General features: G+C 43.2%; 1 protein-coding gene across 1 annotated transcript in view; it reads right to left on the bottom strand.

The window, feature by feature from the left end:
- MALRD1 (MAM and LDL receptor class A domain containing 1) overlaps positions 1-17,796 on the bottom strand; it is a 2,679,189-nt gene that overhangs the window by 653,748 nt on the left and 2,007,645 nt on the right. Inside the window, exon 30 of the mRNA XM_078663745.1 lies at positions 15,385-15,510. Coding sequence (XP_078519871.1) covers positions 15,385-15,510 — 126 coding nt within the window. The remainder of the gene's footprint in view (positions 1-15,384; positions 15,511-17,796) is intronic.

Below are 17,796 nucleotides of genomic sequence, written 5' to 3'. Positions count from 1 at the left end.
TTTTCTGCCCCTCTATCCTCTCTTTCCTGTGGTGTTCCCCAGGGTTCTGCTCTGTCCCCGCTTTTGTTCAATCTTTATATGCAGCCCCTTCTTGTCTCTCTTCGTCAGTTCTCACTTACTGCTTTTAACTATGCAGATGATCTGCAGCTTATTTTTCCTCTCAATTCTTCTCCCTCCTCCTGTTCTAATTTTCAAAATGCCATGCTCTTCATCTACGAGTGGATGAACCTTAGTCAACTTAAGCTCAACCCAAGCAAAACGGAGCTGGTGGTGACCGGTGGTTCTCTTACTCCCTGGTCTCCCAACTTCTGGCCTGCAGCTTTGGGTTCCCCTCCTTGTCCAGTGAATACTGTGAAGAGCCTGGGGGTCACCATTTCTAGTGACCTCTCAATGCGGCCACATATCAACACCGTCACTTCGGCTTGTTTCTTTCATCTCCGCCGAATCTGGAAGATTCGCAGGTTTCTATCCCAAGAGGCCCTTATTCTTGTTATCCTTGCCCTCATCACCTCACGTCTAGATTATGCCAACTGTCTATACGTGGGGGTCCCTGCCTGCCATCTTTCCCGTCTCCAACTGGTCCAGAACCAGGCAGCCAGACTAATTTTTCAGCAACCTAAACATCAGCATGTCACCCCTTTGCTGAAAACTTTACACTGGCTCCCAGTTGCACAGCGGTGTGTTTTTAAAATGGCCTGCACCATTTTCAAATCCTTGTTCTTATGCGCCCCTGCCTTTATTTCTTCCTGTTTGCACGCCTATATCCCTTCTCGTCACCTCAGATCTTCGGCTCATAACCTTCTGATCACCCCTAGGTTCAACCGTAAGAAACATGGAGGAGCCTGCTTCTCCCTCCTTGCTCCTGTTACCTGGAACTCCTTTCCTCTTGCCATTCGTTTGTCCACCGATTATCGTTGCTTTCGCAATTCCTTGAAAACTTACTTGTTCCGTCTGGCGCACGGCTAGCGTCCCTGTCCCTGAATGTTCTCCTCCCACCTGGTCTCGAGCGCCAAGAAACCAATTGGTGTATGTGCGCGGTACCAAATCTTTTTTTAATAAATAATAATTGAATAAGGGATCTAGCTATTGCCAAACTGGGGTTATACATTATGATATGTTATAATGTGACCCATTGCTTTCTCTATGGTAGAGCCAGCCTTGCCACAGTGAATTTTAAATAGCATGCCTTTTCCTATTTAGATCCTACCTTGCACAGCAATATAGCAACTCATTCCTCCTGACAGCCCTCCTTCAATCTGTGCTGCTTTCAGAGAAGAACAAAACCACACTAATTATCTAATTATTCTAGGAGGCATATAGATTAAATTTACTGTTGTATGTGTTGGATCTAAATGTCAAGATTGGTTGTAACACAATAGCTTGGCTTGAGAGAGATCTCTTGCTCACACAACTTGATAAACAAATGATTTCAGCTCTTAGAATGTTAGCGATTTTTCTGTGGAAGCACAGAACTTCTGCCTAATCAAAACACAGATTTGTTTCCACCAACACGTGTGCAGAGCCAAAGCCCCTCTCGGAAGTACCCTCGAAAGTTTTTAGGTTGCTCACATAAGGTCTAGTGACAGCAGTGCTGTCAATCCCAAGACAGAAATAGCCAAAGGGCAAATATCATACAGTGATCCGGTTCTGAGTTGATATAAAACACATTGTAAACGAAGCACATCAAAAAATGAGGCACTGTGATTGGATTCAGGGGCATTGTTACTGGTATTTGTCTGTCTCTAATTACTTAACAGAGGATCTGTATTTCAGAAAAGTTAGGAAAAAAACACAACCTTAATGGCCTCGATGGCAACAGATTCATTGAGTCCCCTGTCATCTTTTAAATAAGCACATTGGCACAAGTTAAAAGACTTTTTTTCATTTGACCGTTATGCAACTGACCCTTATCACTTTGATCACACTTAAATGACGCAGGCTTAATGTCAAATGTGTGCATTTCATGTGAAGGTTTTTTATTTAAACATAGCAACATCCCCTACAACATTGCAGGGCTGCCTGTTACCTGTTATAGCATTTATGATTTTTTTTAAAATTCACAGGTAGATGACGATTCTTGCTGTGAGTCACACTGGGTAATTCATTTGGATGCTGCTTGTACAGTGATCGTGCATGTTTGCAGTGGAATTACACAAGTGACATATATCAGTTGCTCTTTTCAAAATGGTGAGCATGTTTTAGGCAAAAAGGCATGTAGTGAGATCTGAATTGCATCCTGTCATTTCTTACATGCCCAAAATGGCAACACTAATCCATATAAAAAAAAGATCCAAGGAGGACAATGGGAAAAAGGCAGATTCCTTACAACTACAAATTGCAAATGTGAAAAAGTAAATTATTAGTTGGTGTGGATGATAGTCCACCATGAGTAATACAGTCATTAACATGTTAGGTCCTGTCAAAGGCTTCAGAAATGTAAACCTCAGTTCAACCCCTGGTACTAATAGTACAGAGCAGACAGGCTTAATTTAAGGAAAATGTATTAAAGCCTATTGAAGATTCAAAACAGTTCAAATGTCTCAACTTATTACAAAAAGCGCTCCAATATCTAAAAACAGAGAGCCTGCTATAGAACAAAACGATACTTAAATGACAGAAATCCAATAAAGGAAACCAAATATACTTTGTTTTATAGATTTGAAAGAAAACAGCACCAAGAAGTCAAAGACAGGGGCAATTTAAGACTGATCGTGATGGTGCACGGGTCAGATGCCTTAATTACATTGGTCCTGCTAGCTAGAGCCTGAAGGTAGGAAAGTTCAAAAACGTTTCCAAGTCCCAATATGAAAGAAAAACCTCTTTTCCATGTGGGGCAAACCTGAAATTGAATCCAATGCCGTGGAACTGCTAGCTGAATACTTTTCATGGTCAGTCCCCTCTAACTCTGGAGACAATTTTTTTTTAAGTTACCAAACTTCTTTTAGTTACCAAACAACCACAGGAGTACACTTCCAATGGCCCCAGGATCTCAGAGGGAGCACTTAGAGACACTCGTAGAGTCAGGCAAAGGGCAATATCAAAATCCAGAATAGGTCTGGTAGCTACTGGCCAGCTGAGATTGTTCACAGGAATGCCCTCTTCAGCTTTTTTATGTAGCTAAAGCAACCCAGCGGACTCACTTTATGATCCACAGAGATCTTTCTGTCCTTGTATTTCATGTGTAATGGGGTCTAACCTCCTCAGATTCCACCTCAACGACCACAGGTGCCAAATCCAGCAGATTATGTCTGCCTGAGATCCTTTTACATCCAGCAGTGTTCAGATGGAGATGCCTTTGGGTGCCAATTCTAAGCTTGAAACTAGCTAGTGGTGGTGACTCCTAGGCACTTTTTAGCCAAAGGGGAAAAAGTTCCTGTGGGCAAACCTATCCACGTGTTCAGTAGTTCCTGTTTGTCTTACTGCAGTCTCAGTCTCAATAACTTTTATTCGATTATCATTTGTATAACCATAAAAAGTACATAGTAAAATAGTTTTCATCACAAACATATGAAAAAAAGATTTAAAAAGAGAAAACATCATAAAAAGGTTTACAGTTTAAATATTTATGGTTAGTTTGAGAGGATTTGACGCATTTTGATGGTTGCTTTAAGAAAAGTTGCTATGAGTTTGGCTTTGTGTGGGGTATTCAGGGACTGCAGGAAGAGAAATGCAGGATGGCACTGTCTATAGCCGCTGGGTCGAAGTAGTGGAATAATCCAGGATTTGCGTGGAGATTTATAATATTTACAAAACAAAGTGACATGGATCGCTGACTGTGGGGAAATTCCACCGCATGGACAATTCAAGAGGTTGCGAGACCAGTTATGAGTTTCCGTAAAAGAAACTAAGCGAAAAAAGGTATTAAAACGGAATCTCGTTAATAAGAATTTCTCCTGGTTTGACAAAAAATAAGACAGATATGGTTGCATGCCTTTGTAGAGTTGTATTGCACTGATTTGTTCATTAGAGAGTTTTGTGATCTCAGCTTGATTTCGAAGCTCTCTCAGGTGTGCCAGGCACATTGATTTTAGGTGTTTCCTGGAGATGTCTTCGATTGAGGCAGGATCTTCAAAGTAAGAGTTGCAACCCATATCATTAAAAAAGTTCCGTACATAAGCAAGCCATGGGATCTTATGCCAATTGGATAAAACTAAACAGTCTGTAATAAGAGAGCGAGTTAAGTGACACTCGGGTTTTGTCCATACACGCTGTCACAGTAAGATTGGGTGAGAGCGAATGGTGTCTGCAATATATTCCATGCCAAGCTCGCAGTGTGAAGCAAGGATCGGGGAACTTTGCGGAAGGGCTAGAACATATTTTATAAAGCCATTTTCCGTGATTTGTAGTTGGTCTGTACGGCCGTATCCCCATACACCTGCTCCATAAGTAGCCACGCTGTGACACTTAGCGTAGTATATTTTCAGCAGTTCCGGTGGCGCAGGTTTCCCCATCTTCCTAGAAAATGAGATCAAGGCCGATGTTGCGCGACGAAAGAGAAGATTTCTGTTGTTGGTCGCTTGGTGCCAGTTTAGCGCGTCGTCCACCAGAATTCCTAAATAGGGATAAGCTGAGGTTTTTTCCAACTTCGTGTTATCCACCATTATCGGTCTGGGGTTTTTGACCCTGGGGCCGATGTGCATTGTAAAGTTTTTCTTTATGTTTATTTTGAGACCGAGTGAGTCCATGAAACTGCCGTACTTGTTAATTTGTTTCTGAAGTTCATTCAAAGTACGGGCTAGGATAACTGAGTCATCGGCATATAACAATGTGGGTATCGGACGGTGGTCTATCTGGGGTAAATCCTGGCTCCCTTCCAGCATAGCCTGCTCTAGTCCATTGGTATAAAGATTGAACAGGAAGGGAGCCAGTACACATCCCTGTCTGACTCCCTTTGTTATTGCGAAGGACCGGGACAGCTCACCGTTGGTGCCAAATCTTACGCGGCCTGAGGCATTCGAGTAGAGTTGTCGTAAAAAAACTATTAGTGGGGGATCCACTTCAAGGTCGCTGAGTATTTCCCAGAGTTTCCCATGTTGGACGCAGTCAAATGCCGCACTCAGGTCGACATAGACGAGGAAGATGTTACCTCCTTTGGCGCCAACGTATTTCCCGGTCAGAAGGGTAAGGTTAAGGGCCTGTTCGACAGTCCCAAGCCCCTTCTGGAAGCCGTATTGCAGGTCGGTTATGATGTTGTTTTCATGGGCCCAAGATTGTAAACGGTCCAGGAGCACTTGACCTGCAATTTTTCCCATGGAGTCCAGAAGGGAGATTGGCCTGTAACAGGCTGGATCGTTGCGGTCGCCTTTTTTGAAGATAGGTAAGAGGGTTGATGTTGACCACGACTGAAAAAGACCAACCGAGGTTACTGCTCCCATAACCCGGGTGATTATTGGTGACCAGAAATCTATATTGTGAAGGAAGATGTCCATTGGAACACCGTCCGGACCCGGAGCCTTGCCTGATTTCGATGCCTTGATTGCTTTGATAATTTACAACAAGGGGTGGTGATGGACAGAGTCTCTGAATTAAGCAGAGTACTCTCACCCAGTCAAGAGATCAGGGCTAGATCCAACACCGTTTTTTAGCTCATTGCACCATCCCAGTTTCAGAACCTGGCTGTATGCAAATTAGTCTGTCCCTGGCCCAGTGCATCATGGGAACAGGGCAGACCAGACTACAAAAGCCAATTCTTACACTGGGAAGGAAACAAGCTTCCGGGGACCGGTTTCTGCCATTTCAGGCGTCTTCGGCCCGGCTTGCTTGAATCCTGATGGTGCAATGAGCAAGGGACTCACATCTGAGTATACCCTTCCACGCTTAGGGTGGACAAAATAATTTACATGCTTTGATGACTTCGCTAAGTTGGAAATGAATGTTTATCGCGAAGATGTTGTTATTTGAAATATGGACTTCACTTGTTACTGGTCCAGTATCTACTTCTGCTTCAGAAGGTGGGCCAAAGATTTTGGAAAAGTGCCTGACCCAGTCTTCTTCGTTAACTGCGACATCTAGGTGTTTCCCTTGAGTGCTATCGGCCAAGAAAGGAGATCTTATAACTTCCAAAAATGAGGCACTATCCTTCTTTTGGCTGCTGTCATGCAGGTGTGACCATAGTTCGTGTTTAATTTGTTTTTTGCGTTCCTTTCTGGCTAGGTTATAAGATTTTCTTAAAGTAGAAATTTCCGCATGGTCTCCTGTGGGTCTGCGCAGGGCTTCTTTAAGGATAGAAAGAGCCTTCCGGCATGCTGTATCGAACCATCTCAGGGTAGAGGGCTTATTATTCTTTCATTTGACAAAGAGTTCTTTCGTTATTATTTCTTGGATATTTTGGAAGCAATTAATAATTGTTTGAGGTGGCGTCTCTAAAGACATGCATTCCAGTATCCAGTCGTTCGATTTTTCAAGGATCCTCTCTGTCATCCCCACCGGGTCGATTTTAGCCCATTTGACCGTGTAACCGTTCAGTTTATTCATGCTTAGTCATTGCTGGTTTAAGAGACTTGGTATTACTGGATGTACATTTGCCAATTTTGAGGTGATTCTTGCACTGAGTGGGTAGTGATCGCTCATCACGTTTGTCCCAGTTTGAAAGTTTGTTAGTTGCCCCTTAAGTGAATGGGAGGACAGGATATAGTCTATGGTTTTTAAAAAGCCTCTTCCATGAAAGGTTGGCAAAAAGTCTTGTTGTGGCTCTACTAGTTCGTTTGCGAAGTCCAAGTCTAGAGAGAATAAAATCTCATTTAGTTTGTTTCCACCTATCGAGTGGGCAAAATGGGGCATAGGATTTCCAAGTTCATTTAGCAATCCACAGATTCCTCTTTTGTGGTTGGAACATAGAGGGAGGGTAAAATCACCGCCCCATATTAGGTGGGCTGTGTTTCGATTGGAGTCGTTTCGTAGAGTTGTTAGGTATTTGGCGATCTCTGCTAGGATTGACGACCAGTCCGATGAACCAGAATCGTTGTAGTAGTTGATAAAAATGTAGGTACAGTTGTTTGTAAGGTTTAGCTGGAAGATTTGATAGGACGGAGATTCTTTTAACGTTTTTGTGGATGTACTGGGGAGGGTATTAGCAACATAGATCGTGAGACCCCCCTTTGGCCTGCCCATGGGTCCCTGTACTGCTGGGATAAAAAAAGTGTTATACCCCGTTAGGTGTTTTGGGGTAGTACACCATGTTTCTTGAAGGCAAAGTATCTGGTGTTCCCTTGCTGTTTCAAGCCATAGCTCTGATGTTATTTTGTAGGAAAGTCCTGCGACGTTCCAATACATAAAGGAAAGATTCAAGTTGTTGGAATCAGGGGATACGTGCGGAGCAGGGGCTTCCCTCAGAGGGTTCACAGCTAGAATTTCTATCGGGATCGAAGAAAGATTAATTTGACTTTTTGGATCGTGATGAGAGTTCAATTTATGGGAAATTAGATCGATCCCATACCTAGGGGAAGTTGAATCTCTGATCGTTGCACCGTTAGTTGGAGAATGGGAAGTGTCTGCAATAGTCCCTTGCTTAGAGTATTTATAGGCAGGTGGAATTTGTTTTGCTTCAGATCTAGATTTAGATAAGAACGACTGATGTCGAGAGATTACTGGAGGGGGAATGATATCGATGTTTTTGCTCTTTGGTTGGGACCTAAACGGTCAATCCACCATCTCTAGGCAGTCGAAGCGGTTTTTTATTGGAAAACCCTGCCAACCCTTCTGCGGGTGATAGGGTCTGTTTTGCCAGGGCTGCCTTTGCCAGTCTCTAGATCTGCTTCTATTTCTAGTTCCGTGATCAGATGTATATCCCACCTGTTTCCACTGGTCTTCTTGTGGATAATGCCAGTTCCAGGGTGGGATATACTGATGTGAGTTCGATGGCGGGTAGAAAAAAGAGAGGTGGTGGGCGTCTATTCCACCTTTTTTCTCCAGTGAGGGCCAGGTACAAATATGTTCCACGGTGGAGGGGTCTCTGCATGTTACTATAACACAGTCACCGCGGGTCAATTTAGGTGCTTCGCCTACCCATACTACTCTACGGACAGTGGAGATCCCACCATTATGATGAGGCTCTAGTGGCCTGTTGATACTTAGCCATTGCATGATCTTGTTTTTAAGCGACCAAGCAGTTTCTGACGTACCTTCCGTTAGTCCTGGTACACCAGTAAGGATGATTGTATATGGAGAGGCCTTTGGGGGGAGATGAACTGGATGCCTAACTGCTGGTGTCTTTTTTGGGGTCTTTTTTGATTGCGCGTGGGGAATGACCGTTGATTTAGAAGATACAGGTGTCGGTTTATTTATGATGTTATTTGTGGTTACGTTGCCTGAGGTACTCCCAGTTGTTCCGGGTTTTACCAAACCGGTGCGGAGGGTGTGTTGAAGCGGCTCTGTTGTTATTTTGACCTTTCGTACACTCAGAGTCGTGTTTTGGGAGTTTTGCACAGGAACGTTTTGATTGGGGATTTGAGACGGTGGAATAATCCGGTCTGTTTGTTTTGTTGCTACAGATGAATACAATTGAGGGTGTAGTTTTGAGGGCTGAGCAATGTTTCTTGGCCCTTGCTTAGCAGAATGTGAGTCTATGCTAAGATGTGTGGAAGATAAAATTGCCAATTGGGCTTCCAGGTTTCTTATGCTTATTTGTATAGGTTGCAACTGGTGAGACAGAAGATCTTTGATTGAAGTTAGTATGTGGGATGTGATTTTACAGGTTTTGCAGGGGTTGTCTATGGTCTCAGTAGGGACAGTGGGAAATATAAGATTAGTTTCTGTTGGTGTTGTTGTCATTAGTTGTACAGGTTTTATTGACTGGTTTGATTGGACCCTTCCATGCTCCCTCTCATGTCCTGTAGCAGTGACAGGAAGTCCTGTGTTATCAGATGGATTCGTACTACCCTGTTTGGGAATGGCTCCTTCTCTTACTCCTCGAAGATAGATGTCTACGTTAGTATCTGACCTTTCGAGTGTTTGACAAGCTTCTAAATCAGGAGTTGCTTCCAAGTCGTCTGATAATGATGAGTCAGATTCGAGTTGGGTTACAGATAGATCAACTATGGAAGGGACTGTATTGGTGTCAGCAACAGTCTCAGAGACGGGAAGGAAAGAAGTTGGTAGGGATTGCTGGATAGGGGAAGCTGCAGTTGCTAAAGGGCCCAGGGACGAGCGTTTAGCGTTCATGAGGTCCAATGACACTCTTCGTTCAAGAAGAGAGATACTTTGATCGATTACCTCATTGGTCCGTAAAATAAATTGGTCTATTGGACCGGTTAATTGAGCTACAGCCTGGGCTGTTTTTGATTTGATTTTGGTTTTACTTCTGGTTCTGCCAGGCATGGTAGACATGAGAGATAACTCTGTGGACTGCAAAGTGGAAATTTTAGCAATATGAAGCAAAAGAGGTGGGCCGGGCCGGACTCTACCGGGCACTAACGGGCAACAACGGGCCCGCCCTTGGCCCGGGCTTCGCCCCGGGCTACGACCCGCGCGCGTCCCGCGATGCGCGTTAATGGAGTCACTAAAATTCTTGTTTGATTAAAGGGGGCGGGGCACTGGGAGGGGGCGCGGCTCACGCGGGAAGAGGACACAGCTGGTGTTGATTGCTGGTCCTCGCAGTCCCGGGCCCGCGCCTCTCACCTCCGCTGCGGCCTCGCTGCTCGGCTCCTCTACACGCAGGACTCTTGGAAGGGCAAAAGGCAAGTTGGCTACTCCTGTAGCGTCGGTCAGGATACAGAATGTCAAGACCTCTATGCGAGCGGCTCCCGCGAACCGGGGGCCGTGAGAGGTAAAGTTCGCTTTGATGGGGGCGGGGCACTGGGAGGGGGCGCGACTCACGCGGGAAGAGGACACAGCTGGTGTTGATTGCTGGTCCTCGCAGTCCCGGGGCCGCGCCTCTCACCTCCGCTGCGGCCTCGCTGCTCGGCTCCTCTACGCGCAGGACTCTTGGAAGGGCAAAAGGCAAGTTGGCTACTCCTGTAGCGTCGGTCAGGATACAGAATGTCAAGACCTCTATGCGAGTGGTCTTACTGCAAGCAGGCCCACAATGCCATTGGCCAGGGCATTTTCGAAATTTTGAAAGTCTTCACTAACACTAATCTTGGGTTCTGATGGTTGGGGTACTTGTGGAAATGTCATAGGGAAATTATCTGTCTCCTCCTACATCGAACACTAAAATCCATTTTGAACATGCTGTACCTACAACTAACCCATAGGCAGGTGTCTGGTAAGACACAAACAAGGTCCTTCATCAACCAGACTGTGGCTACACAAGAATTGCTATGTTGTTTTGTTTTCTCCCTTTCAAGTGAGCCCCATATGTCTCAACGGACCTGCCAAGAAGGAATTGACAGTGCTTTAAACAGGGTGTCCACAGCCCCCAATCTAAATATTCTGTGAAGCTCTTAGGAATCACCTCTGCCCATTCAGGTCAGTCTATTGTTTGCTCATCAGGGGCAACTCTCTTTTACACCTATTCCCAGACCTGAACATAGGGTGGATGCTGGAAGAGTCTTATGCTAATTAGCCATCTGCCAGCTAAGGCATGCGAAGGACAATTTTTTTAATGCTACTTTTCCTTAATAGTTATCAGAAATTACACCTCAACATTACATTGGATTTTTAATACCTATTAGAAAAAGTGGTTATTTGTGAAGCTTGTCCATATTAGTATTTTAATTTGTATTCCGGTTTTCTATGTAGGAAATTTACATCTGCTACGAATGAAAATAGCCTTTACCTCCATACCACTGCAGGGACATTGTAATATAAATGTTCTACATGTCCCACTTTTCAATGTCAAACCACCTACCTTGTGGGCTACAAAGCCCACATATGGGTGATTTACTAATATTTCCTAGGAAGGTTTTTTTATCCATTCGAAAGGGTATTTCAACAGGTTGCAATGCAGTTTTTACACTGCAACAGTCAGGCTACAACGGTACACTTGAAGCCATGCTTTCCGGTGTGAAACCAGTGGTTGGAACAATAAGTGCTGCAGTGTACTGGTGAATTTGTGCATTTCCTCACCATATTCTATGGCTTTATATGCCTGTAAGGAATTAGCCAATATCTACATGTTTTAGACATCAGCTAACATTCACTGGGCACTGCAGAGCACTGCCCAAGCGTGCAGAGTCTAAAAACTACCAATAAAATGCAGCAAAAATGGGAGTGGCCATACAAAAAGGTCATTTTGTCACAGCATAGCTGACGTGTATGTGGACATTTATTCCTTTTCTAAATACACTGTGCAATTTTCAAACAAATAAATTCATTCCGCCTCATTCAAGAAAAAGGAAGCAAATTTAATTGTGGGTTTATATAGCGCTAGAATCAACTCCCGGAGGAGTATCTCCGCGCTTCGACCGCTGGGGAACCAGTCCTAGCTCACCCTGAGAGATGGTCCCTAATGGGTATCTCTAAGGTGCGACCAAGCATCTCCGGCGGCCTGGGGGGCCGTTGTGAAGATGAGGCAAGCTAATGCCCAGAGTTGCCGAGTGTGTTCCCTGGTTAGAGTAGGCACCGAGGCGCGAATTATCGAGCCCGCTGACCCTGGTCCAGGGCCCTGCCGCGTCGGGAATCGAACCCTGGTCCCGGGCCGTCCTCTGCTTACGGGTCTGCCGCCTCTAACCAGTGAGCCACACCACTCCACAGAATGTGGACTGGAATTAAGGCTTGAAAGCGGCTTTTAGAGAGATTATTTCACCATAATTAGTCTCTTTTACAGTGAGTATTGCTTTATGTGCATTGTATAGTTTCTTTAATTAATTTACATTTGGCTCTGCATTTCGCTTCACTTATTTATACATTCAATGTTTTTGTACGATATTTGTTGAAAATAAGCAATAACGCATTGGTTGCAAAAGAAATGGTTTCTAGCAGAGGTGAATACCTCCCTGGAAGTGAAGGCACTAAAGATTGGATGCAGTGAAAATGATCACATGCTGGTGGAAATATATTTACAAATCAGAATAAAAAAGGGGTGACTTACCTTTGTCAGAAATATCTGCCAAGCTTCAACAATGTCTAGGTTAGTAGAAGGATAGGAAAGCCTGAGAATGTTATATTCACAGACAGGTTCATTCATCGTGAGGCTCACTTCTGAACTATGAAGAGATGTGCAGGGCATGTGAAAGGCCAACTAACCATCCTGCTACGATAGTTACCACTAGTGCCAATAATTATTAGTAGTAAGACCTGCTATTTTGAGCACTTAAAAATGACAAAAGAATGGATTCAATTCTGGATAAAATTATGTTTTATTATTGTATTTATATGCGGGACAGTGCCTATATAAATAATGATGCATCTGTATACTAACAAGGCTTTGCAGAATTTCCCCATCACGCTTCAAGAGGAAGCTCGCTCCAAAGATAGTTGGTAAATCAGCGAGATTCATAAGTTGTCTAATGAGTTTTCTATGGGATAATGCTTTGCTGGGCTGAAAAATTTCAGAAAGGTTTCCTTTTGGTTTAGAGCTTTCTAAATAGAGCATTCCCATTTCCATTGCTGGTAATGTTTAATTCGCAATTCTAGGTGCTTTGTGGGCTGGCACTTTTTCTCTTCACTTTAGTAGGTGGAGGCTTAGTACCATGGCAACAGGAGATTCAATGGGCTGTCATCGTGTGGCTTTCCTGAAATGCCAAAAGCCATGTTCCTGATTAGCCTCGTGTAGCGTTTATTTGGTTTTTAGTGTTTGCACACTGTGCTGATCTACAAGTTGGTTACCAGTATTCCTGATTCCATCCAGATTCTTATTTTTCCTAAGTCAGTACAGACATTCTCTATCACTTTAGACCTCTGGCTGGTGAGGTCTTGCAAGACATATTGGAAAAAAGTTTACTTATTTAGAGGTTTTACTACGTAAATGTTTTGGCCCCTTTGAAGAATGGTAGGTGGTTTCAACCTGTATTACCTTTGCACTTTCAGGATGGGTGTTGGCAATTTCAACACATTACAGTTCCTGTAACCCGTACTTCTTTCTAAAGCTTTCACGGTACTTTAGGTACAATCATAGTATGTGATCCACACCCTGAGCTGGCACAACATTACACACTGAATAAATGTGAGGCGAGTTTTAAAGTCTCCCCTAAAGTGCTAGTGCCTGGTAGACAATGGGTGGCATTTTGGTTGCTGTGGGTAGTCCAAAAGCCGAAGTATCCACGACTCTAACTATATGGCGTTTTTACTTGGGGCATGAAACATTTCAGAATTCAGTCTTTTTAGTAACATGAAAGTCTGGCGAGGGAGGAGTATGCCAGCCCATTTCAAGTTTGCACAAGGAAATGTTGTCTGTTCCTGGCTGTTTGAAATGTAGTACATCCTGCCACTCTATGAGGTGTTAAAGAGCATTCAGTCACTTCATAAGGGAAGTCTTGTGCTTGACAGGCTAACAAAGAGAGATCAGGAGTTAATGTTATCGTTCTATCCGTGTGCTGAAACCCAGTGATTGATTATGGAGTGTATTTGGGTGTGGCATTCCGCATTGCCCTTGTATTAATTTTCTCCAGAAAGAAGGCCTACAAAAAGTAGCATATAACGTTAACAGATATACTATTAAGGGCTGACCACAATGACACTATCTTGGAATTTTAAGGTTTACTAGATTCTAAGCACTCATGCAGTAGAGGAGGATTAACAAAATGAAAAGGTACCTACCATTGACCACATCAATTCCACCCTGAAAGAATGCGATTGGCTCCTTTTCACAGCAAGCACCACCATCAAAATCATTTGCAGCTTCTACAAAGACAACATGACCAGCACCACCACCTATCTAGCTGAAAAGCTGAACATCTCATTTGCTTCTCGGCACACTCAAGGGCCTGACTCTGTCCTACTTGAAATTGACAGGCAAAATAGGAATAAGGCAACAAACAATCTCCATCTGTGCATCCAGGATCTCAAATGATATTCTTATATCCATCAGGACTAGCCAATCCTATACCACAATAGGAAGGGACTGAAGGCACATCTCTTTTAAGAACACTACATCTAGACGTTAACAGTCCACTTCCGCTATCAGAAACAAGCAATCACCTCCAAGAGTTGACTGTATCTATGTCTTCGAATCTGTATAGTACTCCTCTGCCTTTTGATTAGGTATGTGTTACAAATAACACAAATTTACATACACAGATTAGGAAAAAACATATTTTAGCATGTTAGAAAGCAGTGGTGGCTCATCCGTTGGAGTTGAGAAGCGTCGCCCACTTAAATCACTCCCTGAAGCCCCAGAGCTTAAAAAAAAATGATAATTCATTACCATTTTATTTTTCATCCCCCATCCTGAATAGAGCGTCAGGAGGGTGAGGGGCCTGCTGAGTGACAGCAGCAGGGAGTAGGGTGGGCTATAGGTGCACTTTTTGTCTTTTTCTCCGTCTTTCTTGAGACAGCCAGTCACACATGAGCAATTTAAACATCTCTAACTCAGATGTCTTAAGACAGCCAAAGCGATGTGGAGTGCTGAGTGAGACCGCTCCCTCCAATCAGGACACAGCTCTCATGCTACATGAAGCAGCGCCAGGATTGGTCAAGGGAGTTTCCTGGCGGTCGGGCTGCAGTTAAAGAAAGAAGAGGTCTGATGCGGAGGTAAGTGTTTAATTTAGTTAAAAATGTTTTTTTTTATTTACGCTCGCGTGCAAAACCTCTAGATGCCTGCTGCTGATGTTATATACAATATCATTTTTTACTGTTTTTCAGGCACACATTTTAATAAATTCGGCAAAATCAACAAATTCATATAATTTTAATATGACTGCATCCGGGTCCAGACAAGTTTGTTAGCATTATTTTGTCACAGATGCGGTATGCATATACATCAGACTACATAGAGAGCGTTTTCTTGCTAATCATATTTGTATCAATCGGAAACTTTCAATAACAATACTTCATATGACAATACAGATCACCCTCAAATTACCTTCAGCCTCGATGTGCAAGTTGGCGTGAAGGCATTTTCCTGCAGGGCATTAAGGCCACACCCGAGCGTGAATGGGCCTTTCTCTTTTCAGTATCTGCAGGCGTTTAAATGTAAAGCCAACCTCTTAATTCAGTAATCAATCCATGTTAGGCTTTCATATACAAATGTCCATATGCAGAGTTTTTTTTATTTTTTTCTAATGTGCGCTTCATACGTTATTTTACGAAAACATACTGAAAGGCAATTTTCTCACATGTCCTCACATTATAACAATGATGTGATTTACAAACACGCGAAAAAAATAGATGAATTGTAGAAGCATTACATATAAATAAAACGCTGTCTTGGAGCCCCTTTATCTCCGTCACACACACACAGGAAGGAATGTGAAAAGCGGCACTTGAGGGATTGTTTACTGTTTGCGGTTTGAATGACAGCACCGTATATTTTGACTGCAAATGATAGTTTAATGCGAAATTGACTACCTGAGCAGCTGGATTCGTCAAGGCTGAAATCAATGCAGTCTCTGATACCATCACAGCGCTGGGAGAGTGGCATGCATACATTAGTTGATTCACAAAATAGGGAACCATTGAAGCAGTCTCTGAAGGCTGAAAGGAAAGAGGAAAGTGTTGGTTACAAATAGCATCTTATTTTGCAGCAGTACAAGAGCCAAAACGTGCCTAAAGACTAAACGTGGCTTCTTATGATTTAAATTTGTGTTAACAACTCTAAAAGAAACAGCAATGTATATTCAAAAGAGCATAATTAATATTTGAAATATGAGAAAACGAAAACAAATTGCTGATTGAACAGTTCTTAATATTACTGCTGCTATTTCCAAGAGTTTCAAGTGACCCCATATAGACATTTGGAGTGAGGCTCAAATTGTCTATAGTGTCTCTTGAAGGCCCTCGATTGGCTACTCCCTATTATTGACAGCCACTCTATCTTGAATAACATGTTGTGTGGATGGCCATCCCATGGGTCCCATACCTAATCCAATGACTCACCCGTGTGGAGTTAAAGGGTAATGGGATAGCGAGTCACATTGGTTTGTCCCTGATACTTTCAAAGTATGTACCTGCTGCCCCATCGTGCCACCCCATGCCTGCTCTCATCTATTTGAAATTTATATATAAAAAAAAATACTTGCCATTCTGCCACCTTTTGGGATGACAGGACACAGTTTTCAGGGGAATAGGTTTATTGTCAAGTCATAACGACCCCCTGCATTCAACCTCTCAGCTCCCCAGCCAAGCTCCTCTGTTGGTTTTAACAGCAGGATTCCAACAGCAGAAATGGTTGTTAGGATATGGCTGACAAACAGGGAATGGCTGGCTTTAGCGGTGTGCCTGGTACTACCGCACCTGAAACATGACCTTTTATAAGTCCTCTCTTATTTTTTAGGAGGAATCTCATTCTCTTCGAGTGTGGGTCACCCAACTTTCCTACTGGAGTTTATCACACACTTCATGCTCAGCTGTATCAATCTTGGAAACTGAACCAGACATTTCCTTAACATATAAAGATGTATTTTCTATACGTCTGGCTATTTCTTTTGCTTTATCTAAGGTAGGATCCTTAAGAGCGAGTAATTTCTCCTGTATTTTGTTGTTATTAGTTCTATAATCAATTGGTCTCTTATATTCTCATCTCTGAGATCCTTGATCCTGCATGTTACCGCCAATCTCCTCGAGGCTGCCACATATTGTTCAATCTTTTTGCCCTGAACTTGAGTAAGAGAAACTCATTTATGTCTCTCTACCACAAAGCTTAATTGCTTTCTGTAATTTCCAGCAAATGCTGACATAGCATTCTCAGAAACATCTTCCTCCTCCTCATCTGTGTAAGGTATTCAAAACTCTTCTACCCTCAACCCCCAAACTGTGCTTAACAATAGCCAATTTCCTTTTTGCAATGAATACATCCCCACCTATGACCTCAAGGTAAGTTATGAATGAATCTCTCCAGTCCTCCCATTCCATACAAGTAGGACCAGGTTCTTGTACAAACGTTGGAGGAGGAGGTATGGACTGAGAAGTAATGGTTGGCTGAGATACTAACAAAAGTTAATGATTGATTACACCAAATTACAATACATTTCTTGTTTACAGCCCAAAGTCTTATACACTTTCACACAGTTAGCAATTCTATTTAGTTCAAAGCAAATAATTCCAGTCAACTGTATGACAGTCAGTGTGCCTGTCACTGATGTTTGTACAGAATACTGTTGTGAAATCCACCTCACCACAATCAAAATGAAATGATTGCCAGAAATAGTACAAGACAATGAAGTAAAGTGCCTTAAACGCGCTGACTTCCACAATGTCAGTTGCGAAATAGATGGCAACAACGGATCTTACCACCTCACAGTCAAATATAATTGCAACGTGCCCCTGCCGGTCAGATTAAATATTAAAGCTGGCACACTAAATAACTATTCTGGGAACCGTATACTCTCTGTGTACTCCGAAAATATTCCCAAATCAAAATGGCGGCACGCCCTCCACGATTCATGACTCACGCTGCATACACAACATCTCCTCATGTGACCCATGTCCTCATGCCATCGGATCTGGAACTTCAGCAAGGAACCACAAGATGTCACAACAGCCCTTCCTCATTAAACCGACTCGTCACGGATGGCGCCAGAGATTGTCAGGTCCACGATCAGGAACAGAGGACTAGCACCCCATTGGTGAGTTGTATTCGTTAAAAATATGAACTGTAATGATGCCCGCAGTCTGGCCAGCACAACCCACATTTAAATATACATTCAATTCACCATGCTGTTATCTCACCATCGTTGTAGACAAGAAATAGAAACAGTTTGTAGCCGGGTCTCGGTAACCCCAACACAGCAAACCGATTTTCACAAACTTTCCAATATTTGC

This window comes from Lissotriton helveticus, chromosome 10 (assembly GCF_964261635.1).
Source record: "Lissotriton helveticus chromosome 10, aLisHel1.1, whole genome shotgun sequence".
NCBI lineage: Eukaryota > Metazoa > Chordata > Amphibia > Caudata > Salamandridae > Lissotriton > Lissotriton helveticus.
The sequence above is the reverse complement of the archived record's forward strand: the minus strand, read 5'-3'. Positions and strand labels throughout refer to the sequence as shown.